Source organism: Phascolarctos cinereus, unplaced genomic scaffold (assembly GCF_003287225.1).
Source record: "Phascolarctos cinereus isolate Bilbo 61053 unplaced genomic scaffold, phaCin_HiC Scaffold_2;HRSCAF=192, whole genome shotgun sequence".
Classification (NCBI taxonomy): Eukaryota; Metazoa; Chordata; class Mammalia; order Diprotodontia; family Phascolarctidae; genus Phascolarctos; species Phascolarctos cinereus.
This window is the reverse complement of record NW_027555625.1, coordinates 216,326,454-216,351,941: the sequence shown is the minus strand read 5'-3', so window position 1 is coordinate 216,351,941 and position 25,488 is coordinate 216,326,454. Positions and strand designations below refer to the sequence as shown.

Below are 25,488 nucleotides of genomic sequence, written 5' to 3'. Positions count from 1 at the left end.
TTACAACTATAGAAATGTAACATTTTAATAGACTCATTTAGATCATTTATATATTTGTCACAGTGACTTTTGCTTACTGTTCATTGTTCGTTTGTTGTTCAGTTGTTTCAATCATATCTATTTATGACCCAAATGGATATTTTTTTGAAAAGTACTGGAGTGGTTTTGCCATTTCCTTCTCCAGCTCATTTTATAGATGAGGAACCTGAAGCAAACTGGGTTAAGTGACTTGCCCAGGGTCACACGGCTAGTAAGTGTCTGAGGCTAGATTTGAACTTAGGTCTTCCTGACTCCCAGTCCTGGTGCTCTATTCACTGTGCCACTTAGCTTATTGCTTACTGCTTTAAGACAAATATAAATTTTTCTTTAGATGATAGCTAGGTATGACTAAAATGCAAATTTCTCAAAAAAACTATATTTTAATTATTTTGTGGATTTAAAAAAATCTTTCCTCCCAATCTATACAGGCAATAAAGAGGAAAAGTAGTACATGTTGCCATTGTATGATGAGAAGGAAGAACATTTTTAAAATAAGTTTTTATTGATGTCTTTTGGGTTTTTTTACATCACCATAGTTTCCTCCAGTATCCTTCCCCATCCTCTTTCTAGAGAACCACTCCCCCATAGTACTTTTTAAAAACAACAACAAAAACGAAAGAAAAAGAAGAGAAAAAAATCAACATAACTGATGAGTATCAGAATGAAGTATTTTAGAGCAATCTGATGGTTTTTATAAAGAAGATTTTTATTTTATTGTAGGGTTCTTTCAGAGCCTATTAAGAGTAAGGTATTAGGTTTTAAAGTTTTAATTGTCCATTTTCGTATTCGAAACATGGAAGATCTCTGTGCCATTCAGAGCACAATTTGACTGTCATTTAGTAGGTATCAAGTCCTAGGGAACTGCCTGAAGCACATTGAGGTACATGGCTTGCTCAGGGGTTCAGTTGTGAGTGTTAGAAGTGGGATTTAAATCTAAATCTTATTAATTTCCAGCTTAGTATTCTGCCTTCTTTGCCATATTGCCTCAACCTTATAGTATATTATAATTTAAAATGTAAGGTAATCAAGAAAAAAATATGAAATATTTCATAACTTCACAGATTTAGATCCTGAGGCCCAAAAAGCTTAAATGATTTGTTCATGATTACACAGGTAGGAAGTAACAGAGGTAGGATTTGGTCCTTTGGCTTCAAAGCCATTGCCTTTTTACTGTACTAGTCTGCCAATGGCATGATTTTATTTCATCCTAAGTACTTATGTATGAAAGGAAATGATGTATAGCAGTAGTTTAAAAAATGATAGCTTTTACTTTTTTATCATCATCATTTCTGAATTTATCCTTCTTGTCTTCCCTATCTAGAGTCATCTCCCCCTCCCCCCCTTTTTAGGCAATCGGGATTAAGTGACTTGCCCAGGGTCACACAGCTGGTAAGTGTTAAGTGTTTGGTCTGAGGCCAGATTTGAACTCAGGTCCTCCTGACTTCAGGGCTGGTGCTCTATCCACTATACCACCTAGCTGCCCCCATAGAGTCATCCCTTTTAATAAAGAATAAAAAAGGAAAGGAAAAAAAGGCAGATGTGCAAAACTAGCCTTCACTTCAGTTAAACTGACAGCAAATTTAGTATTCTATACCAAAGCCTTTACAATGAAGAAAGGAAGGCACATCTTTTCATTTCCAGGTCTCTTTTAATTTTATTTTCATTATTATCTCCATTTCTGTTATAGTAGTACCTATTTTTTCCTGGTTTTACTATTTTACTTTACATCATTGTTCATGTAAGTCTTTTGATGGTTCTCTGTGGTCTTCGTATTTGTGGTTTCTTATGGCTCAGTAATATTCAGTTATAATCATGTACCACAGTTTGTTTGGTGATTCCTCAATCTATGGGCATTCATTTTGTTTCCAGTTCTTTGCTACTACAAAAAGAATAGTAGTAGTTTTCTTTCTTTCTTTCTTTTTTTTTAAATGCTTTTTGATGAGGCGATTGGGGTAGAGTGACTTGCCCAGGTTCACACAGCTAGTAAGTGTCAGGTGTTGAGGCTGCATTTGAACTCAGGTCCTCCTGACTCCATGAGCTCTGTCCACTACACCACCCAGCTGCCTCCTAGTAGTAGTTTTCTGAGCAAGTCTGGGTCATAGGATTTGAGAGCAATATAGACCATCTACCTGCTCCATTCTCATTTTACAAATGAAGAAGCTAAAGCCTACATCGGTGAAATAAGTTTACCCAACATCACACATTCTATAGATATTTTCTGTTCAAGAAATAACAACTTTTAGAAGTAATAGTAGTGCTGTGGTAAGTTTATTAAAACCATAAATTAGTCCAACAAAATAATGAAAAAATTATATTCTTGCACTTAGAATGTGACATAGTAAATCTGATTTTGGGAAAGCATTACCAAAAATACTGAGCGTGTTGGCTGCTTTAGAAGGAAAAATGCTTTGTTCAAGTTGCCTCTGAAAATTTTACCCATTATACCGTTCTTCTTCTGCAAATGAAGAAACTGAAGCCCAGAAAAATTTGTGAGATTTTATAAAACTTGAAATAAAATAATCTTTCTCTCTCCCCTTCCTTCTCTCTCTCCCTCTTTCACTACAGACAGTATGTGGCTGAGGGTAGGACCTAACTCTGGGTATTTCTGACCCTAAGACTAGCTCTTTATGCACTATGCCAGGTTGCTGCTATGAATTTTTAAAAGAGAGATTTGGATTTCAGTTGATTGACTTGTCAGTTGCAAAAGCTATCTTTTCCACATTAACACTAGGAAGTTTTTCTGTTGATTTATAAGAACATTGTGAATTGATAGTATTACATATCCATACAATATAATCATTTGGAGGATGGAGAAAACCCAAATTTGGCTGGTAATAACATTGTTGGTTCCTGCATGAAGCATTTATTGAATTCCTACCATGTGTTGAGTACTCTTCAAATCATTTGTTTGGCCAAGGTATTTTGCTGTGAGTATTGAATAGATTGTCTTGAAAAGCAAACATTGTCCCTTTTGTGTTTGATGTTCTGTACAGCTCTTAATCTGTTTGTTGGCATCAGAAGTGAGCACAGGGGCGGTGTCATTTTTAGGGATTAAGCCATTCACTCCTGCAGCCTTGGATGCTTGTGAATGAACTGAGGCTTCTGGATAGTTAGATATTAGGGAAAACATTATTTTTAAAGGTTACTCTTTAGTAGTAGTTAGAGAATTTTCTTTTCTTGTGAGTCATGGTGGTTATTCCCTCCCCATCTCTCTCATCTGCATCATGGTGTAATGCTATTTGAGGTGGAGTCAGGAATCCCACCTCAGACATTAGTTGTGATTCTGAGTTAGTCATTTAACTTCAATGTACTTTCTATGCCTCAGTTTTCTCATTTGTAAAATGAAGAAGTTTGATCTCTAAGTGCTTTTTTCATCTAACATTTTGTGATTCTTTTCTCCATACATGGCTTACCCAGTCCAGCAAAGCTAATTTCTTAGGTGTTCATTTTGATGAATAGTATTGAGTTGTGTGGACTTTTTTTCTTCTTATCTTTCATACCTGTTAATCTTACCTCTGAAGTTAATGCTTTCTAAAGAAAAATTGTTTAAAGAATTGAGAATTGAGACCTTAGATACCATGTAATTCAATTTTTTTATCAAGTTCCCAGAGAAATATATTTTAACTCCTTTTGTATATGAGCAATCATAGAATTATGGATTTAGAGCTAGACATCCGATCCTTCATTTTATATACGAAGAAGTTGAGGTCTGAAAGGGGTTAAATGGCTTGGCTAACCTCATATATTTCATAAGTGGCAGAGCCAGGAATCCTGGCTTTTGGACTCCAGAATCAGTGCCACGTTGGAATTGTGAAGATTGCCTTGCACAGAAATCAGGATGCAGAATTATTTTAGCAACAATGGGAAAAACAAAGCAAACCTCAGGAAATATGCTTTTTTAATTGACAGTGTGGTTTGCAAATAGAGTGGATTTTCACTGGTAATTCTCATAGGGTTTTAGTACTCAAATTGTCTTCTGAAATTTTCGTTTTGTTTGTGCCCATCCATCAAACAGTTTAGTTGTTTTAAGCATTCTCTCTTTCTCTTTCTCTTTGCATATATGTATTTACACACACACACACACATACACACACACACACACAGAGAGACATAAAATCTGTAAATATTAATTATATTGCTTAGCTCAAGTCTTGAAGTGCTTTTGTTACCAAATGAAGCATTTTTATTGGAAGTCAAATACATTGTTCTACCTATTTTCATTTGCTAATGGCAAGAAAATACTACATAAAATATTGTTAAAATATATGGAACTCTGTAGGGGCATTGCCCATCTGTTATTTATTTTGATTTATACAAGTCTAGAAAACATTAATCATGTCAGAATATTTTAAAGACCAAGAGAATGTTTCAGATTATTAGCACAGCTTACTGTATTTGTTTATGGACTGAGATCAGTTCTTGTCTTTCAGATTAAGTTACCAAAAAAATATAAATGTATTTGCCATGTGAATATTATGTGAAATATCATCAAGAGGAATTAAAATGGAATAGGTTGTTATTTGACATGGAAATTTACTTGTTGGCTGAAGAGTCTTTGATGAGCTATGAAATAGGACACTGACCCATTCCTAACTTGCCAGTCTTCTTTTACCATACTGCACCCCTACTCTCAACCTCCACACCCTATAATACTCAGCAATACAGTGACATTGGTCTCCTTGCTTGATGTTTCTCAGATTAGATATTCCATTTCTTAACTCCAGGCATTTGTCACTGGCTGTCCCACCATACCTGGAACTCTCTTTCTCTTCATTCTCTTCTGTCTTCCCTAGCTTCCTTCCCCTGTCTTCTGCAAGAAGCCTTTCTCAGTCCCTACTGCCGTCTTGCTGAGATTATCACCAGTTCATCCTGTTTTCTATTTTGTTGTATATAGTTGTTTTCATCTTACCTTCTCCGTTAGACTGAACTCCATGAGAACAGGGACTATTTTTTGTCTTCTTTTGTATATCCTCAGTGCTTAGCACAGTGCCCGGAACACAGCAAGCACTTAATAAATATTTATTGACTGCCTGATTGATTATATAGCACAGAGTTCTTTAATAATAATTACAATTAAGATCATAGTTCCATACATTAGAAATTCATCTAGCTTATTAAACTCTTTTGAATTCTGCAAATGATAGTTATTATATAAGAGAGATACAGCATGATATAATGAATTGATTGTTGGACTTGGAATCAGGAATACCAGGGTTTGAATAATAACTCTGACATTTAGTAGCTGAATGAATTATGGGCAAGTCATTTAACTTTTTTGAGTCTTATTTTACTCATCTGTAAACTAGGAATAATATGTTTTTTCTACATCACAGGGTTTTTGTGAGTCTCAAATAAGATAATACATATCAAATGCTGTGCAAGTCTTAAAAACAATTACATAATCTCAAATTGTTATTATTATAGAACTTTTATATCTCATTTGAACCTCAGGAAAACCCTGTGAGGTAGAAAGAATAAATTATAGTATCTCTATTTTAGAGATGAGAAACCTGAGGCTGAGATTGACTTTGTTCAATGTCACAATTAATTGACTTTGTCCAAGGTCACACAACTGTTCAGTGGTGAAACTAGCATTAGAATCCAGGTTTCCTAATTCCCTATGCAATGCGTCTTCATTGTCTTAATTATTTAGATAACTGAAATCTATAATCTCATCAGTGTAGGTACTTCTTTCACAGGTACAATCAGTCACCACTACACCATGTCTTCCTGCACACAAAACACCTTTCCCTTGTTCTTTTAACATCTTACTGGTCCCAGGGTAGCATGTGCAGTGTCCATGTATTGCCTCTCATTCTTGCTAAATGAACAATTCATCTCTTTTTTCCCTATTAATATTTGTCTCAGATTGTACTTGTACTTGTGAGCATATGTCCATTGCTAATAAGCTGCAAGATGACATATGCCTAATTTCATTTCAACAAAAGTAAGTGTCTGTTATGTGCAAGGCATTGTAATGGGTGTGAGGAATACAAAGACAAAAATAACTTGAATTTTCTTGCCTCTAAAATTGAGGAAATTGGAGTAGGTTACTTCTGGTCTTTAGATCTATAATCTATGAAGAAGTCTCTGTTCCTAAGGAGCTTACTTTCTATTTGGGGATACAACTTATAAGGAGTTTGAAACAAATATGAATTAATTTGCAGAAGGAGAGAGCACTAACATGAATAATGGGGGAAGGCTTTCCAGTAAGACAGTACTTAAGCCAAATCTTGGAAGAAGATAGCAATTCTAAGGTCAAAGGTGAGGTCAGGAAGCCTGTTTAAAAGAGGAGTCTTTGAAAAAGCATGGATTTAGGAAGTGGAATGCTTACTTGAAAGGTCAGTTTGGCTGGAATGTAGAATATGTGAAGGAGAATAATGTGAAATAAGTCTGGAAAGGTAGGCATCAAACCCAGATTGGGGAAGTTTTAAATGTTAGGCTAAGGAGTTTGTGTTTTTCACTTGAGGCAATAAATAGCCACTGAATATTTTTGACTAAGGGAGTATAGCCTGTGCGTTAGGAAGCTTATTTTGATAGTTATATGGAAGATAAGAGTTGGGCAGGAAGAGATGGGAAGTGGGGAGTCCATTTAGAAAATTATTTCAGTAGTTCAACAGTGAGGGATGATGAGAGCCTGAACGAGGGTGGTGACATGTAAATGAAAAGAAGGGAATATAGATAGATGCAAGAGATTCTGTGCAAATAGACTTGCTTGACAAACTTGACAAATAAATGATTGGCTATTAGAGTGAGGAAGAGGAAAGAGTTTCAACCTCAACTGTGAACTTAGGCATCAGGGACAACTGTGATACCTTCAAGAGAAATAGAAAAATTTGAGTACTTAGGGATTTAGCCAGCAAATAAGTGGTACCAGGTGGATGTATGTACCTACCAGCAGGCTTGTAATGAAGAAGATTGAAATTCCATTGCCCTGATAACAAAAACTCATGTTTCTATAGCACTTCCTTGTTTACAGAATGCTTTCCTCACAACAACCTGTGTATTAACTGGTGAAAGTGTATTGCTTTTTTTTTTTTTACCGAATGAATAGAGCTTCTGAGAAGTTAAGTGATTTGCCAATTGCTGTCCAGCTAGTGTCAGAGCTAAAAGCCTAGCTTCTAGAACTCTTTCCTTTATGCCAAGCTGCCCTAAAAAAGATATCAAAGTAACCTTTATCTCATTTTCAATTGGCTAAAGATTCATGTGTCCCATGTGTCAAAGTTCTATTTGTGATCTTTTTTTCTCATCAATTTAAATAATCTCATTTCTTTTCCTCAGTCTTTTCTTAGAAGCCTTCATTTTCCAAGTTCTTATATGACTTGCATTGTTTTTTAAAAGTTCCTAAGTTGTAGGGTCCAAAATTTGGAAATAGTATTCTAATGAAATCTAGTAAGAGGTGCTATGCAATAAAGTTTTATTATTATGAGCCGTGAATTCTATATATAAATTAAGGAAGCTTTACTTGCAGTCAGGGAAATTCACCAACATCAGTGATATAGTTCCATTGCCCCAATATTTCCTTAATGTTTTTCTCTTGTTGTTTAAAGCATGAGAAATGAGACATGGAATAGTGGATAGAGTAGCTGCCTGTGTTAAGAATATCTATTTTCAAATCTCGCCTCTAAAATATATTGGCTCTGTGACCATGGACGCTTAACCTCTCAGTCTTCCAGGCAGCTCCCTGTGAAGCTAAGGTGTAAAGAGATTGCTGACCTCCATCCGTGGAGGGAGATTTCGTAGCTGATTTGTAGCATGAGTGCTTGCATCTGTAATTTTCATTGTTTTAGGTGCCTATCTACTTGTTGTTTGTACAGCATCCTGCTACCAAGTCTATAAACATTTTATCTTGTTTTGGTTTCTTGATTATTTTGTGTTATATGGTTTTGTGTTTTTTTCATAGTTTTAAAAAATATATTTTCATAGTTTGTGATTCTTCATGTGTCAAATGATGTGGTTTTGGACTAAATGGCCTCTGAGTTCCCTGCCAACTCTGAACCTGAGTGAATATCATTGTAGAAGTTTTTCTGCATTTTTGAATGAATCTCTAGGATATTGCTCTTCTGCTGTACAGTTAATGGTAAAAGTACAGAAGCTGAAATTCAAATTCGTATCCCCTTTTTTTCTATTTCATATATTTAATGACTGACTTTAATTTGATATGAGAAGTTTATGAAAATATGCTACTAATTTATCCACATAGTCTAAGTGCTGTGACAAAAATTGTTAGCAAACAACCATACCACTACCATATTTGTGGTGAAAACACTGCCACTAATGCCTAAATCCTACATAACTTGTTAAGGAATAAGTACCACCATTAGTCATTGATGCCACAGAATTATAGCTTTAGAGCTGGAAGGGACTTTTAAGTTCATCTAGTTTAGCGCCTTCATTTTATACTTCAGAAACTGAGTGGTAGTGTCTTGCCCAAGGTCGCAAAGATGGTTAAGTGACAGAATCAAGATTTTTGAACCCAGGTCCTCTGATGTCAAATCTAGCTCTGTTAACATCGCAGCATTGTGCCACTCAGATTTCACAGAAACCTTCCTAGGGACCTAGAGTAGGAAGAAACTTCCCAGTCCAATCCTCAAATCCTAATCCAAGACTACCTAATCCAGTCCTCAAAACTTCCCCTCTTTCCAATTCTCCTATTGCTGTCAAAGGCACCACTGTCTTCCCAGTCATTTAGACTCAAAACCTTGGTGGTCAGCCTCCCCACTTGCTTTTGCCCCATATAGTTAAACTCTTGTACAGACTTGTCATTTTCACCTTCACATCTCTCACATATGTCTTCTTTTCAGTCACACAGTCACTCTTGTACAGGCCCTTGTTACTTCTCTCTAGTTGGTCTTCTAATTGGCCTCATTAACTCATCATCTCTTCCAATTCCAATCCATCTTTAGTTCAACTGTTAAAGTGATTTTCCTGAAGTGCAGATGTGACCATGTCACACTCCTATTCATTAAACAAATTATGACAGCTGGTGGGGGTGCTGTGCTTCATCCAAGACACATTCAGGGCCTCCTGCCTACTCTGGCTCCAATGTTTCTGGAAAATATGGCCACTCAGAAAGACAAGTTCAGGGGACCCCTTAACATTCCTCAACATTTGTTACCAGTCTTTTTCACATTTTCCTCGTACTTTTTGATCTGTCTACTTTGGCCTGCTCTCTGTTTTTCACATGACCGTGATGCTCCATCTCTCCTCTCTGCATTTGCACTGGATGCTTCTCATGTTTGAATTGCCCTCCTTCCTCATCTCTGACTCTTGGCTTCCACATCTTCCTTATCTTGAGTCTTACCTTCTGTAGGAGATCTTTTCTCCCTCAGTATGCCTTTCCCAGTCCCTTCTCTCTAAAAACTCCCTTCAATTTACGCTATAATATGTTTGGTATGTGTATAATTACTTAGATGTTGTCTCCCCTGGTTAGAATGTAAGCTATTTAAGGGCAGGGCCCATGTTTTTGCCTTCTTCCGTTTCCGAGGCTTAGCACAGTACCTGGTCCATAGTTAAGTGTTTAATCAATGCCTATTGATTAACAAATGTGGAAATAGGGGCTACATAAAGTGTCCAGAATAACAGGTAATGTCAGAAGTTATATCCTCTTGATTTCTAGAACCCAGTGTGTTTTCTCCCATGCTGTGCTGTCTTCTTGAGTAATAATTGAAATTCATGATTTTGGAGAGGAGGAAGGAAAGTTAAGGGAAATTTTCTTAATGTTAGATGTCAGTGCAATGTTTGACATTACATTCTGTGAATGTCTTTCGATATTTTTCCAAAAAGTTTAAATTTAGGGAGAGCGGATATTTTATTTGACTTGCGGCATTGTTTTGTGTAAGGAGCTCTGGACTGGTGCTCAAAGACTTTGAATTCTTTCTTAGACTCTTATTTGCTTATGTAACACTTTTCCTCTTTGCACCACAAAATAAGGAGTTTGGGCTAGATGAACTCTAAAAACTCTACCAGTCCTAAAACCTAAGATCTTATAAATTATAGTATAGCTTTACAAGTTTGGAAAAGGCAACCAGGAGGGTTTCTTTTTGTTCATTTTTATAAATTTTATTTTACATGGAATTTTATTGAAGTTTGTTATTAATTCTGGCAGGTAATTAGAATAACAATCAAGTTCCACTACCTCTTAGATAACATTTGGAAAGAGCAATGTTAGAGTAACCTCAGTCTTTCTGAAAGTTTGTATAGTAGTGTTCCACTTGATGTGGGTGTAGGTAGTCTTTACTGTAACAACTTATAGGGAAACCTTTGTACAATAACAGGAAACTGTTGAAATAGACGTTTTAAAATATGAACTACTTGTTCACTAGCTTGGTGGTGGTGGGGAGTCCCTTTTGTGGCATTTTCATAAAAAAATTCATATAGTAGCAAATTTGGATGGCTTGAAAAAAATTTGAAAAAACATGGGGTTTTAGAATACCACCTCCCAACAGCTAAGCCTTTGGGGGTACAGTGTGTTCTATGAAGAATTATGTCAATATATCATTTTTATCTTCATTAACAAAACCTCTTTTTGTATTTCCATCTTTTTTTATTCTCTTGCTAATACCCTGTCATCTGGTCATAAATTCCTAATTCTTCAAGTTATGTTATGCTAGATACCAGATAAAGTTATTTTGGTCTTTTGGCATTTTTCAGTAACAACATCCTTCCTTTTATTTCTTTGTAACATTTCTTCCTTTCTTTGCCCTGATCTTGACTGACCTTGGCCATTTTAGAGCTCTGGACTGCTTGCTAAAATATAATCTTGACAGTTGTTCTTATATATTGCTTCAAAGACTAATTTTCGGACCTGATTTATTAATGTTATAATGATATTATCAAAGAATCAGAGTTGGAGGAGACAGATAGATGATTTAGTCCTAGCCCCTCACTTTACAGATGAGAAGATCTTACCACTTGACCATTGTCATCAGTCAATAGCTGATTTTGAATTCAGTCACATTTTAAACTCAGCTCACATGGTTCCAAATTCAGTGTTGTTTTTGTTATCAGAGATTTCCTACCCTTTTTTTGGTCTTTGTACTTTGTATTAGCCTTGTGTTTTTTCTTTCAGCAAATATTCTCATTTCCCCTATTTAGAATGAAAGGACATAAATTCTAGAGTTTACCTGCCATATGTCTGTACAAAAAAAGAGATTAATTTTCCATAAAGAATTTTATTTGATAAACTGTTTAGTGATATAAAGTTGTTAAGTATTTATCATGATGGTTAAGTTAGTGAGACCCTTTATTCTGTTTCTTGTCTGGTAGTAGTTTTATTTCTCCTGGAGCTATTGAAAGCATTACCTGTGTGTCATGTTCAGCCTCTAATTTGTTTTTTTCTTTAGATTTGATGGAGAACAAGACTGGGAATAACAAGTTGTTATAAATGGAATTAAAACCTGTGACAACATTTAGTAAGAATAAGATATGTCAAATAAAACCAATGCAACCAAAATTATAAGGAAAGAAGAAAACTGGGGAAAAAAATTTGCAGCAAGTATCTCTGATAAAGGCCTCATTCCTTAAATATATAGAGAACTGAGTAAAATTTATAAAAATACAAGTCCTTACCCAATTGATAAATGGTCAAAAGATATGAATAGGTAGTTTTCAGATAAAGAAATCAAAGCTATCTATAGTCATATGAAAAAATGCTCTAAATCACTATTGATCAGAGAATGCAAGTTAAAATAACTCTGAGGTACCACCTCATGCTTATCGGTATGGTTAATATGACAAAAAAAGGAGAATATTGGATGTTGGAGGGGATCTGGGAAAACTGGGGCACTAATGCACTGTTGGTAGGGTTGTGAACTGATCCAACCATTTTGGAGAGTAATTTGGAACTATGCCCAAAGGTCTATAACACTGCATACCCTTTGATCCAGCAACATCACTGCTAGGTCTATAGCACAAAGATATCCAAAAAAAGGGGAAAGAACCTGCACAAAAATATTTACGGCAGCTCTTTTTGTGGTGGCTAAGAATTGGGTCCATCAGTTGGGGAATGATTAAACAAACTGTGGTATATGATTTTAATGGAATATTATTATGCTATAGAAATGACAAGCAGGATGATTTCAGAAAAACATGGAAAGACTTATATGAGCTGATGCATAGTGAAATGAACAGAACCAGAATGTTGTACACTGTAATAGCACTATTGTTAGATGAAGAATTGTGAATGACTTAGTGTTTTCAGCAATACAGTGGTCCAAGACAATTCCAAAGGACTAATGATGAAGCATACTATCTGCCTCCAGAAAAAGAACTGATAATGATTGAATACAGACTGAAGCATGATATTTTTCACTTTTTCTTTCATATTTTTCTTTTATCCCAGTCTTGTACAAAATGACTAATATGACTTTATATAATTGCACGTGTGTAACACAAAAAATAATATGTGATTTCAACATTTTGTAACTTAATTGATAAGAAGTAAGTTTGAAGTTTCTAGTTATTGTGGATATGTTAACTCATCTTTAACTTTGAATTCACTTTTTTTTTCCTAGCAGAAGATGAAAGGGGTTTCTTATCCAAACCTCATTCATTTGTTTTTGGTCAAATAGAAATTATTCCTCCACTGTTGCTTCTCTCAAATTTTCCAGATAAACTGTAATACTTCCTTCCTTTGCCATTTTGTAGCTACCTCCTCTCTGACTGTTCTTTCTGCAATACACTCTCTCTCTTTCTCTGTCTCTGTCACACACACACACACACACACACACACTCTCTAATACACACTCTACTTTGAAATATTTCAATAGTATAATCTAGCTCTTTACCAAATACTACCTAGATCTCCTTGACAAGCTTCTTGAATCCTCTAGTGGTATGCATTTCCAGATTTATAATCCCTGCATTACTTCATGCTTTTTTCTTTCAAAATTTAAAATACCTTTTAAATATCATCTTTATTTCTGCTTCAAATGTGTCTAGATGCCAGAATTTGATTAGGTAACTTCTTCCTTTTACTGATTCAGGGTTAATTTTAGGGGAAGTTGTGAAATATTTGAAGTTTGTATTCTTCATAGCACCTTTCTTTTGTGTTCTTCCAGGCTTTCCTCTCTCTCCTTCCTCCTTTAACTGCATGTCCTATTTCTCATATTGTAAAATCCAGCTAATCCTCTTATAACCTACATTTTGTTCATCTGCTCTTCCTGATGTGAGTTTTGTTCTTGGTTCGGTCTTCTATTTCCATGTTGAATGTAGACGATCTGGTTTCTCCTCTCTTTAAAAAAAAATTTTTTTTAAATTCTGATTTTTAACACTAAAGAAAAATGAGCATTTCCATATACAGTATAGAATAGAATGAAGGAATTGTACCTAGAACTGCAGACCTCACATAGAACATAGTGACTAAACTTGCCTTAAAAATCCAATAATTCTCTTAATAATAGCTAACATTTATATAATGTTTACCATGTGCCTGGCCACGTGCTCAGCACTTCACAAAATTATCTCATTTGATCCTCCTAACAACCATTGGAGGTAAGTGCAATTATTATTCCCATTTTATAGATGAGGAAACTGAAGAATTAAGTGACTTGCCCAGGGTCACAAGGCTAATATTCTTATCTGCATCAGTTCATATGTCTTCTTATGCTTTCTAAGTACTTACTGAAGCAAAAGATCTAGATTATTTTATAGAATTCATAGTCATCTCTGTTTGAATTGCCTGCTGTTGATATGACAAACTAGCTATATTACAGAATATAGTTCATATGTGCATGGGAAGATGGAGCATGTTGTTGCTCAGAAACATATTGGATTTATACCTGAAATAATTCATTCAATTTTTATTTTCTTAGGAAAATACTCAAGGCTGATTTATAGAGGGACAGCTGAAAGGATAATGGATGAACTTTCGTGTAATTTTTTTTTAAATCAACAGTTTTAAGTTTGCTTGAACTTTGAAATGAGATATGATTGGAGTCTATACAACCATGAAGGATATGGCTAGGGTGAACATTGGAACTAGGACTGGACACTGGAACACTAGAACTGGGGGGTGAAAATTTGAGATAGGTTTAGGACAAGTGGAAGAATTAATTTAAACATCAGGTTGTAGTAAATATATGGATTCATTGCATTAGAATTGTTAGAGGTCCAAAATATAAATTAGTTTTAATGAATGTTAGATAAATTCAGTTAAATTCAAGCATTCATTAAGCTGGCTTCTGAGGATACAAGTTAAAAAACAATAGTCTCTGCCCACAAGAAGCTTTATATTCTCTTCAAGGAGAAGCAGAAATGCACAGATAAATACAAATCAAATATATATATAAAGACATTTTAGAGGCGGGAGGAAAGGTACCATAAATGAGGAAGTCAAGAAAGACCTCTTGAAGAAGATAGAACTTGAAGGGAACATCTGTTTAAAACAAGTCTTTGAAGTCAGTAAACATGAAGTCATTGACTGATTTTTCAGGACTCCATATACCTCTCTGCTTTGACAACCAGATAGGACCAGAGAATGGGCATCTGCTCTATCATTGAGCACATGCTTTTTCTCCCTGTTTCTCAGAGATTGATAGTCTTGATAGTCAAATAAACATTGCCTTTGCTATTATATAATAACAACTGTGACAGTCTACTGCCTTATGACTGCCTGGGTCAAAGCTTTCTTTCCTGCTCTCTTACACCGTGTCAGTTTCATCTCTCAGGTATCCTTATTCAACTCCTCTGTACAACTCTTTTGAGGTTTTTACAAATTGTCTTTCATATTTCACCCATATCTTCTCTGAGGAAATTAATTTGTATTTTGTATTTACTTTTACATGTACATATTTTTCCTCAATAGACTGTGTTTTTTTAATGGTAGGGATTTTGCCATTTTGTCTTTATATCTTCAGTGTCTGCTGTGTTATACTGTAGGCACTTAATAAATGCTTGTTGGATTAATGATAGCACTGCCATTTTTGTATTTTATCTTGGTATCTAACGTGCCATATGAGGAAATAGAAATGAATTTGGAAAGAGTGGCTAGACTTTACCAATTGCAAAGTCAGGCTGTGCAGTGAGTGACACAGTTTAAAGGTAACTAGTGTTCAATTTTAAAAATAACTGTAAAAGAGGAAGACTTTTAAAGAATGGAAATCCTTGATGATATTATTACCACAAAGAGTTTTGTGGGAGTCTATGGACCCACATGTCTCCTTTCTCATCTTTATTAAATAAGAGACTTGGTTTGTATATATCCAGTTCAATTTAAGGAACATTTATTAAGTTCTTGCTATATATAAATCTTAGGTCTAAGCAGTCTCAAAAGAGGGGTGAGTTTAATAGGAAAATAAGTTCTGTTTTGAACCTAATGAGTTAAAAACATGTAAAAAAAGTTTGAAGTAAATAAAAGAAGTTCAAGAGAATGATTAAAGCTAGATATATGGATCTGGGAATCATTTACATGAAATGCTGTTTGAACTTTTGGAGAGATGATGAGATGATTGGGAGAGGGCATGGGAAGTGAAGTAAAAAGGACCTAGAACAGAGCCTTGGGAAGGAAGAGTAAAGGGACAAGAAATGGATGATGATCTAACAAAGGAAATTAAGAATGAAACAGGAGTGTTACAAGAGCTCATGAGTTCAGCTATCAGCTCAGTGTAGGTGACTCCTATGTCTTCATATGTAGCCCTCCAGTTTTTCATTTTTGAATTCCTGCTGGATGTCAATTATGCAATCGTTCAATAAGCATAGTAACCCCTTCTTATGTTCCAGTGAACCTGGAAAAAAAATGAAAAGTCCCTGCCCTCAAGGAGCTTGCAGTCTATCAAAGATGGACAATATATACATGTATAGATAATATACAAAATATATACAAAGAGATTTGGGGGGAAGAAACTACCAATTACAGGGAATCGGGGAAGGCCTCATGTAGATGCTATATGAAGCTTGAACTGAGCCTTGAAAGAAACTAGGGATTCTGAGAGATAGGTAAGGAGGGAGTAAAATCCCAGAATGGAGAATAATCATGCAAAGGAATGGAGGTGGGAAATGGAGCCATATTTATGAGAAATAGTAATAAGCGTAGTTTAGCTGGACTAATGGTGCATGTATGTGGAGGACAGTAATGTGTACTAAGGTGAAAGAGATAGGTTGGGGCCAAGTTGTGAAGGCTTTAAAACTCTAAACAAGACTTTTTAAATAATCCTGCATATCATAGAGAACCACTAGAGTTTATTAAGCAGGAATTTAAAATTAGAGAATAGAGAAAGATGAGGTAGGGAGATAGATTAGAAGGCTCTTACAGGAGTGAGAATGATGAAGGTTGAACTAGGGTGGTCACACTGAGTGGTGATAAGGGGATAGATGGTGGAGATGTAGATGTAGAAAAGACAGAAATTTGGTAATATTGGTTATGTGAAGTGAGTGAGAGTGTGTAGGTCAAACAGACAAATACTGAGCATGGGTGTCTTCAAGAATGATCATGCCCTTGACGGAAATAATTAAGTTCAGAAGAGGTGTGAATTTGGTGGTGTGAGTAAAGAAAATGACTTCAGTTTTGGACAAGTTGAGTTGGAGATGTCTTATATAATGTCTCTGTCTATATAATATACAGTGTAAAATATCTAGTGGGCAGTTGGTGATATGGGACTGGTCTCCATGAGAGAGTCTAGAGCCAGAAACAGATCTGGCAGTCATCAATATAGATATGATAATTAGACCCATCTCCATCTCATTACCCATCAGATACCTCACACTGAGCATGTCCAAAACAAAGTTCAGTATATTTCCCCCTAAGTCCATCCCCCCTTCAGATTTCCTTGGGTCAGAGGCACCACCACTTCTTCTAATCACCCAGGTTTACAACCTAGGAATCATACTTCTCTCTCACTCTAATAAGTTGCCAAGTCTTATAGCTTCTTTTTGCACAACACATCTTAAGTCTGCCTCCATCTTGCTGCTCACCACAGCCTTTCTAATTTGGACCATCATCATCTCTCACTTGGGCTATCCTAATAGTCTCCTAATTTGGCTCCATGCATGCAGCTTCTTATTTTCCAGTTCAGACTCCATACAGCTGTGCTCAAGAAGCTTCAGTGACTGCCTATGGCTTCTATGACAAAATTCAAACTTCTTTGTTAGGCATTTAAATCCTTTCATAACAACAGTAGCAACAGCCGCCACCACAACAAAAACACTCAAAAGTGAACTGTGTTATTATAATGACCAAGCATGTCCCAGGAGAAAAATTGAGAAAAATCACCTTCCTCCTTTCTTTGCGGTGGTAGGGAACTGTGGATCTTTGAATACTGTCCAACATGGTTGTTGTGTTTATTTTTGCTAAACCACTTTTCTTTCTTTAAAGAAAACATTATTACATAGTTTTCTAGGTAGTGGAGGAAGAGGAGTGTGTTTAGAATGGAAAGTAATATAAAAACAGAAAATATAAATAATAACAATAACAGTGAAAAATCAATCCTTTTGCGGTATGACATACTACCTTTCCTCACCTTTGTTACCTTTTAGTCAAAATGGCCTATTTTTTCTTCCTTATACAATGACTTCCCATCTCATGCTAATGCATAGGTTGTCCTTCAGACCTGGAATGCTCTCCCTCCTCACCTTCACCTTTTGGAATGCCTATCTCTCTTCCAGGCTCAGACCTAATTCCACCTTCAAGTGGTCTTTATTTGGTCAGTTAGTACTTTCCTCCTCCCTCCCCCCACAAATCAAAGTTATTTTGTATGTGTGCATGTTGTTTTCCTTGTAGATAGGAACTATTTCATTTTTGTCTTTGTATCCTAATGCCTAGTGCAATGCCTGGCAATATCAATCTGTTTATATTCCAAGAGGAAAGATGGCATTTTAGTTATAAAAATGCTAAAGAGCAAACACATTCTTAAGCTCATCATCATGACTTGCTCAGTTCAAGCCAAGCTGGCTTTTCCCTAAACTGTGCATCACAACTCCAATCTACGTGCCTTCTCACAGATTGTTCCCCATGTTTGGAGTGGAACTTCCTCCTCACCCTAGTGCTTTATCCATTCCCTAGTTACTTAGTGTTCATTTATCTCTACATGTTATTACCTTACCCATCAAACCTCTTCCAACAATATTTTATTTGAGGGAAGGAATTGTTTTGTTTGCATATCCCTAGTATATCACGTAATGGCTTGCAAATAGTAAATGTTGAATAAATGTTGAGTTTAACCGAATGGATGACTTACATGAGAAGTGGAAAAATACTTACAATCATCAAGGACATGTGTGATTGGAAAAAAGAGGTGGGCTCTTCTAATTCAGCATAGATAAATCCAAAGACACTAGCTACATGGCTAAAGACTCACAATTTGACAAAATCTGTTGGGGAAACTAGAAAGCAGTTTCAGAAGATAGAGTTAGATCATCACTCCACACCATATAGCTCTAAATGGATATATGGCTTGGATGTAAAAGTTCACATCATAAATTAGAGGAACAAGAAAGAAATTTTCCTATCAAACCTTGGGTAGGAGAAGAGCTCTTTATCAAACAAGGGATAGAAAAGATCATAGAAAATAAAATGGACCATTTTTATAACATATAGTTGCAAAAAGTTTTGGACAAATAAAACCACTGCAACTAAAATTGAAGGGAAGAAGTTAATTGTGTGTGTGTGTGTGTGTGTGTAAAGTCTTTGCTTCCAGTTTCTCTGATGAAAGTCTATAATTTCCAACATAAATAAAGAATTGATTCTAAGTTATAAGAAGAGCCATTTCCAAATTGATAAGTGATCAAAGGGTATAAACAGGGCAGTTTTCGAAGTATGAAATCCAAGCTATCCACATCCACAAGAAAAAAATCCTCTGAATCACTAATAATTAGTGAAATACAAATTAAAACAACTCAGAGGTTCTACTAAACACTCATCAGATTAGCAAAGATGACAAATGTTGGAGGTACTATGGGCAAAATCACATTGATGTACTGTTGATACAGCTATGAATTGGTCCAGCCATTCTGGACAGCGGTTTGGAACTATACCCCCAAAGCATTAAACTGTTCATACCCTTTTATACTCAGTGATACTCCAATAAGCCTATACCCCAAAGAGATTAAAAAAAAATAAAAAGACACATATGTACAAAAATATTTATAGCAGTATTTTTTGTTAGTATTGGGTTAGGATTGGAAACTAAAGTGGTGCCCATCAATTGGGAAATGGCTGAAGAAATTTTCATATATGTGTAATGGAATATTTTTGTGCTTTAAGAAATGGTGAAAGGGACAGGGAAACTTGGGAAGACTTGTATGAATTAATGCAGAGCAAAGTAAGAAGAACCAAGACAACATTGTAAAGATAAACAACTTTGAAAGATTCAAAAACTTTGATCATTGCAGTGATGAACTCAAGTCCAGAGTCATTAATGAAGAATTCTACTCACTACCTGACAGTGGACTCAAGATGAGGAATGAAACATAGGTTTTTGGACATGGCTATGTGGGAATTATTTGGCTTGATTATGTTTGTTACAAGGCGTTTGTTTTTCTTTGTATTTTTCAGTTAGTTGTTTGTGGGAGGGAGAAGAAATAAAATGACTGTTAAATTAAGTAAAATTACATGTAGGGTAAGAGGAAAAAAAGTTGTGTTGAAGTGAGGTAGGTGAAAGCTTAATTTGACACTTGAATCTAAGGGTAAAGAGCCTACCTTTCAATAAGAGTAGACACTAAATAAAAGTTGGCTTTGCTTTTATAGTAAATTAGGGGTCACTACCACTGTCTCTTTAATTTCTGTGGGTTTTTTCCTTTCCCCAAAGTTTCCCTGGACTATTTCTCCCCATTTCTCCTAATCTATCTCCTCAGCTTTCCTATGTATATTCCAAACATCTCATTTTACAGTTTAGAAAACTGAGGAGTCATCATCCTTATGCTAAGCAGTAGTCTACTTTGCTTTCTTTGTTAACTCCTTGATTACCTATATCTGCTTTATCCCTTTACTTCAGGGTCCAAGCCAGATATTTTTTCAAATCATTGAGATTTCATTATGTGAATTCAGTCCAAAACACCAGTATGAATTGTAGCAGCCTTCTTGTTTTTATTCAAATTACTCTTTGATGAAAATAAAAACACCTCCCCAGAGAATATCAAAACAGCTTTTTAAAAAGTAGTTTATTAAAAGCAGTCAAATGAGGTGATTCCTTTTGAAATTTAAACCTCCACATTAAAACACAGCTATTATTTTACATCCAGTTGTCAAATATAGCACTTTTACTCTCTTAGGTGTCAATTCTTTTAGCTTCTCCATTTGAGTCAAGAGTGATCCTATGCTATACTTACTGACAAAAACCCCCAAATACTGTCTCAACATACTGGAAGATTTTAGGGCCAGAATGGACCACAGAGACTTGTCTAGTCCAGTCTTGGTATTTTAAAGTGAAGAAACTGGGACCTAGAGAGGTTAAATGATTTGACTAATACATCACATGGGTAAAAAGTATTAAGAAAGGATTTTATACCCAAGTCCTCTGACTTGAAAGCCAATCTTTTTCTTTTCTACCATATCATATAGGTTACACTTTGCCTTGAACTTTTGCCTTCAAATCATTAAAGCAAAATGTAATATACTTTGTACACTGTAACAATAGTTTCCATTTTAATGAAGTTTGAATATACTCTAACAATTGTCATGCCCCATGAAATTTGTTGAAAATGGAATTCTTTTTATGTGCCTACAATGACAAATGACCTTAGCCTTTTCATATTAACATCTTATCTTAGATTTTCTTTTTTTATTTCCCAGTAAATTGAACTTATGAAAATTCATGAGATTTGTTTGTTCTCTTAAGAGCTAAACATTTCCTTTTGTTTTAACAACAGAACTTTCCTTATGAGATTCTAAGAACTAATACTGACTATAGTCATACCTTCCACATTGCAACTTTCCCCATTGCAGTTTTGATATATCTCAGGGTGGCATAAGAAATTAAATGAGAATCTTTTTGGAGTTTTGTGGAAGCTACAGACAATACACGAAGGCCAGCAGATAACACAGAAAAAGTTTAGAAACTCAGAAATCCATAAAATATATGTATAGTATTGTATAATATCACCCCAAATTTTGCAACAAAGTACTGCAAACACTTCATAAAAGGAAAAGAAAAAATTCATATTTCTTCTCTGATGTAAAGGAAGGGCCAAAAAATTTTAGTCAGATTTTCCAGATCACAGGGGCATCATGCCCCTGACCCCAACGACATGGAAGGGATAACTGTAGTCTTTTAACCATAAAACACTTCCAGGCACTGGGGATTCAAGTAAAAATAAAAAGCAGTCCTTTCCTTTTTGAGTATCTTACATTCTACTTGGAAATTCGTGTGTGTGTGTGTGTGTGTGTGTGGTGTGTGTGTGTGTGTACACATCCATCTGTCTTTTGAGAAGTTGGCACCTGAGCTCAGCCTTGCCGGAATCTATGGAATGAGAATTCTGAGGGGCCAGTGAAGAGTCAGTTTAAAACCTATCTAAAACCTTGGATCATAAGAAAATGATGTACAAGGTCACAAACTTGACTGCTGCGCTACCCCCTTGAGTTGTGAAATCAGCTGAAACATTTTTAAGATTCTACCAAAATAAATATAACATCTTCAACTGATTTTTATGAACCAAAAAACAGGGTTGTGTTCATGTTATGCTTGAGAAGAGATACTTGAGAAGTCTAGCTTTTGCCAGTCTTAGTTTGCTGGGAGTTTCAGTAGTACCATGAATTCAAAAAACAAAAACAAAGCCTAGTTTCAATATTGAACTAATGGACAAAATTAAAAAAAGACAAGATCATAAGAGCATATTCTTCTTACCCTTCATCTAAAGTGAATTATTAAGGTATTTCTAATGGCCTAAGAATAAATTCTAGTAAAGGTAGAAATTTGCAAAAAAAAAAAGAAACTGTTTTGGAAAGTAACTTGACCTTACTGAGCCAATGAGGTTTAAAATTAACTTAAATGTAAAACAAAAATGATATTTTAGGAATTAATGTTTCCTGTTACCTCGAGCCTAAAACTCCATGTTTTTTGTGCTGCTGTGGCAACAAGAATATGGGAACTCAGGACTACCAATAACTTGGAGTTCTGCCATCACATAAGAATTTACAGGCACTTTTATAGTAATGTGAGGGGGTGTGTGTGTGGCATTAGCTGCCCCTCAGTACTTTGAAACCTGAACTGTAGCCTACTTTTTTTTCCTTCCGCATCTTGTAACCTTTTTTTTTTTAAAGATACATTGTATTGGTACTTTTTGCTTTAACATTATGGTGATTTATCCCTCTTCAAGATAAAGCCTTTGTGATAAAGAAAAACAAATAAAAACATCTAGTTATCTCCTGCTTTTCTTCAGTGAGTGAGGGAGTTTGTTTATTTGTTCAGTGAAACCTCCATTGATTGGATTTTCAGTTACTCAGAGTTTGACTTCTTTTTAGTGATCCTTTCATTTATGTTGTGGTTGTCAATGTATATATTATTTTCTTGGCCCTACTTATTTGCCTTGCATCAGGTCATTTAAATCTTTATTTCTCTGAATTTCTCATATTTGTCATATTTATCCTTTTTTTAAAAAACACTGTTTTTTACTTTTAAAAAAAATTTTGAGTTCCAAATTCTCCCTTCCTCCTTTCCTCTCTCCCCTCAATGATAAGGCAAACAAATGATATCAGTTATATGTGAAGTAACATAAAACATTTCTATATTAGCCATGTTGCTGTTGCAAAAGAAAACAACAAAAAAAGACAGTAACAAAATGTGCTTCAGTCTGAATCCCAAAGAGATCAAAGAAAAGGGTAAATGACCTATTTGTACAAAAATATTTATAGCAGCTATTTATATTTGCTGCTACTTATAGCAGCAAAGAACTGGAGATTGAGGGGCTCTCCATCAACTGGTGAATGGATGAACAAGTTGTGGTTATACGATTGTAATAGAATACTGTTGTGCTATAAGACATGATGAGCAAGATGGTTTCAGAAGTGGGAAGACTTATGAACTATTGCAAAGTGAAATGAGCAGAACCAGGAGAACATTGTATACAGTAACAACAATCTATTCTGATCACGATAGTGATCAATAAAATTCCAAAGGACCCATGATGAAAAATGCTGTCCACCTTCAGAGAGAGAACCACTGAATTCTGAATGCAGAAGCACGTTTTGTTACTGTCTTTATTTTTGTTTTATTTTATGTTTTCTTTTGCAACAGCAACATGGCTAATATAGAAATGTTTTTATGTCATATAATTGTAAACCTTAAAGCATTATATAATTGTAATGGCAAGATAAGACATATACTGTATGTACATATATATATATATATATATTATATAATATATACCTTCATATATACATACATACATATGCATACACACACATACAGAAGTAGAATGTGCTAAGTGCTCGTGAGAGGTACAAAGTGCTTTTAGAATTCTAACTGGGGAAATTGTGGAGGTGTGTAGGAGCAGGCTATGAATTATGATTAGTGACTGCTGCTTACTGACTTCAGAGCCTGCCAAGGTGGTTATGAAAATTAAGTCTCCTTGTTGTTGTTGTTTCTTTTTAACCAATTTTTTTCTAACTCCTTTGAAGTATACAAAATTAAAAAACACAATATATTTTGCTTGATTAAAGAAGAGTAGCTCACTCACCCTTGCCAGCAATGAATGGCAAAAAGAAAAAGAGGGTATCATTCAGGAGGCAACATCTTTGCTCAGTTATGGACCCTGGGCAAAGAAATCTCCAAAAATTGAAATTAATACCTTATCTCCTTCTGCATACCTAATACATGTTATGAAAAACTTAAAAAGTGCTTCCGATCTTTATTTCAGTTTTTCTTCTCATGAAGAAGTCAGTGATTTTATTCTATAAAGACTTTATTTTTTTCCTTTATTATAAAATGTAGTGCTATACTTTTATTCTCTTTGAAGAAATGAAGATATCAATTGTAATGTATGCAATGTCCAGCAGTTCTAGTATCTAGATAGTAAAAATATTTAATTTGATGAAAATATCTCTCACATGGTTTGATGCAAGTGTGTGTCATAACAGACATTTCTGGTGCTAAATAAGGCATAACTAATCTTATTAGTCATATCTATCTTGCTACTTTGAAACATGGTCATAGATATTTTCTGATCAGCAAATTACTGTGGAAGTAATCTAATCAGATTAAAATAAATTAAGTGACTTGAACAAGGCTCTTTGGTGGCCTAGCTGAGACTAGAATTTGGGTTTTCTGACTTACAGCCTAATCTTCTTACCATACTACCTGTTATTTTTAAATGATCCATCTGAGTAACATAACTCACACTTGGACAGTGATCAAAGAGTAGAGTATACAAATTAGTTTGAAGGTGAGATTAGAGAGATTGAATGTATGTTAACAAAATATTGATTTTAATGTCTTTCAGAGCCATGATGTCATTGAAGGGGATATACTTTATGGTTTCACTCTTTTTGGGAAGCTTTTTTGGAAGTATTTTCATGTTGGGTCCTTTTATACCTTTGATGTTTATAACACCATCCTGGTATCGCTGGATCAACAATCGCCTTGTAGCAACCTGGCTCACACTTCCAGTGGTAAGTTAAACATCAGAAAAGGAGATTGAAATGATTAACATTTCAAATATTAAGTTTAAGAGTTCTGATTTTATCATGGATAGAGCTCTGGCCTTAGAGTTGGGAGGACATGAGTTCAAATCCAGTCTCAGACATATGACACTTACTAGCTGTGTGACCCTGGGCAAGTCACTTAACCCCATTGCCTTACCAAAAAAAAAAAGCAAAAAAAAAGTTCTGGTTTTAGTTGCATGAATAATTTTTAAAGATAAAGTTTATAGTATGATAAACTTACATTATGAGAAGAAGCATGGTATAGTAGATAGAGAGTCTGCCTTAAAGCTGGAAGACCTGGGTTCATCTCCTCCCTCTGACACATGTGGGGTGTTTAACCTTGGGGCAGGTCAGTTAACTTTCCAGTGTTCTAGGCCAGTGGTTTCAAACTCAAATAGAAATGGGGACCACCAAGCTGTACCTAAGGATTGCTGGGGCCACATACTGACTTAGAAAACCAAATATTAACATTATCTGTTTCATTATATTTTTATTTTGTTAAATATTTCCCAATTACATTTTAACCTGGTTCTGGGTTGTCCTGGGAAGTGTTGCTGCCTTACTGCCTGTGTTTGACATCTCTATTCTAGGCAAGCCTCTGTAAAATTACAAGTTGCAGAAAAGGTACTGACCTGAATAAGTGCGGAAAGTTTTCCCAATGGGAGTTACATACACAAGTGGAAACACAGGCCCAACCCCCTATTCCTTTGAAAAGCAAGTTGAAATTTTTATTTGAAGGGAAGTTCATGTGTGTGTATCATTCGGGCATGGAATATGGTCTTCTAGTTTGAGAAATGTGATTAGACTATATTCTCACATTCCATGGCCTCATTTATTTTGCAGCATGAAAAGTGGAGAAACTAAAAACAAGATGCTGT

The 25,488-nt window shown here is 35.2% G+C and overlaps 1 protein-coding gene across 4 annotated transcripts in view; it reads left to right on the top strand.

The window, feature by feature from the left end:
- LCLAT1 (lysocardiolipin acyltransferase 1) overlaps positions 1–25,488 on the top strand; it is a 148,746-nt gene that overhangs the window by 22,572 nt on the left and 100,686 nt on the right. For all 4 annotated transcript variants that reach the window (XM_020983750.2, XM_078149779.1, XM_020983748.2 and 1 more), the window contains exon 2: positions 24,409–24,577. In XM_020983750.2, coding sequence (XP_020839409.1) covers positions 24,413–24,577 — 165 coding nt within the window. In that variant the 5' untranslated portion in view covers positions 24,409–24,412. The remainder of the gene's footprint in view (positions 1–24,408; positions 24,578–25,488) is intronic.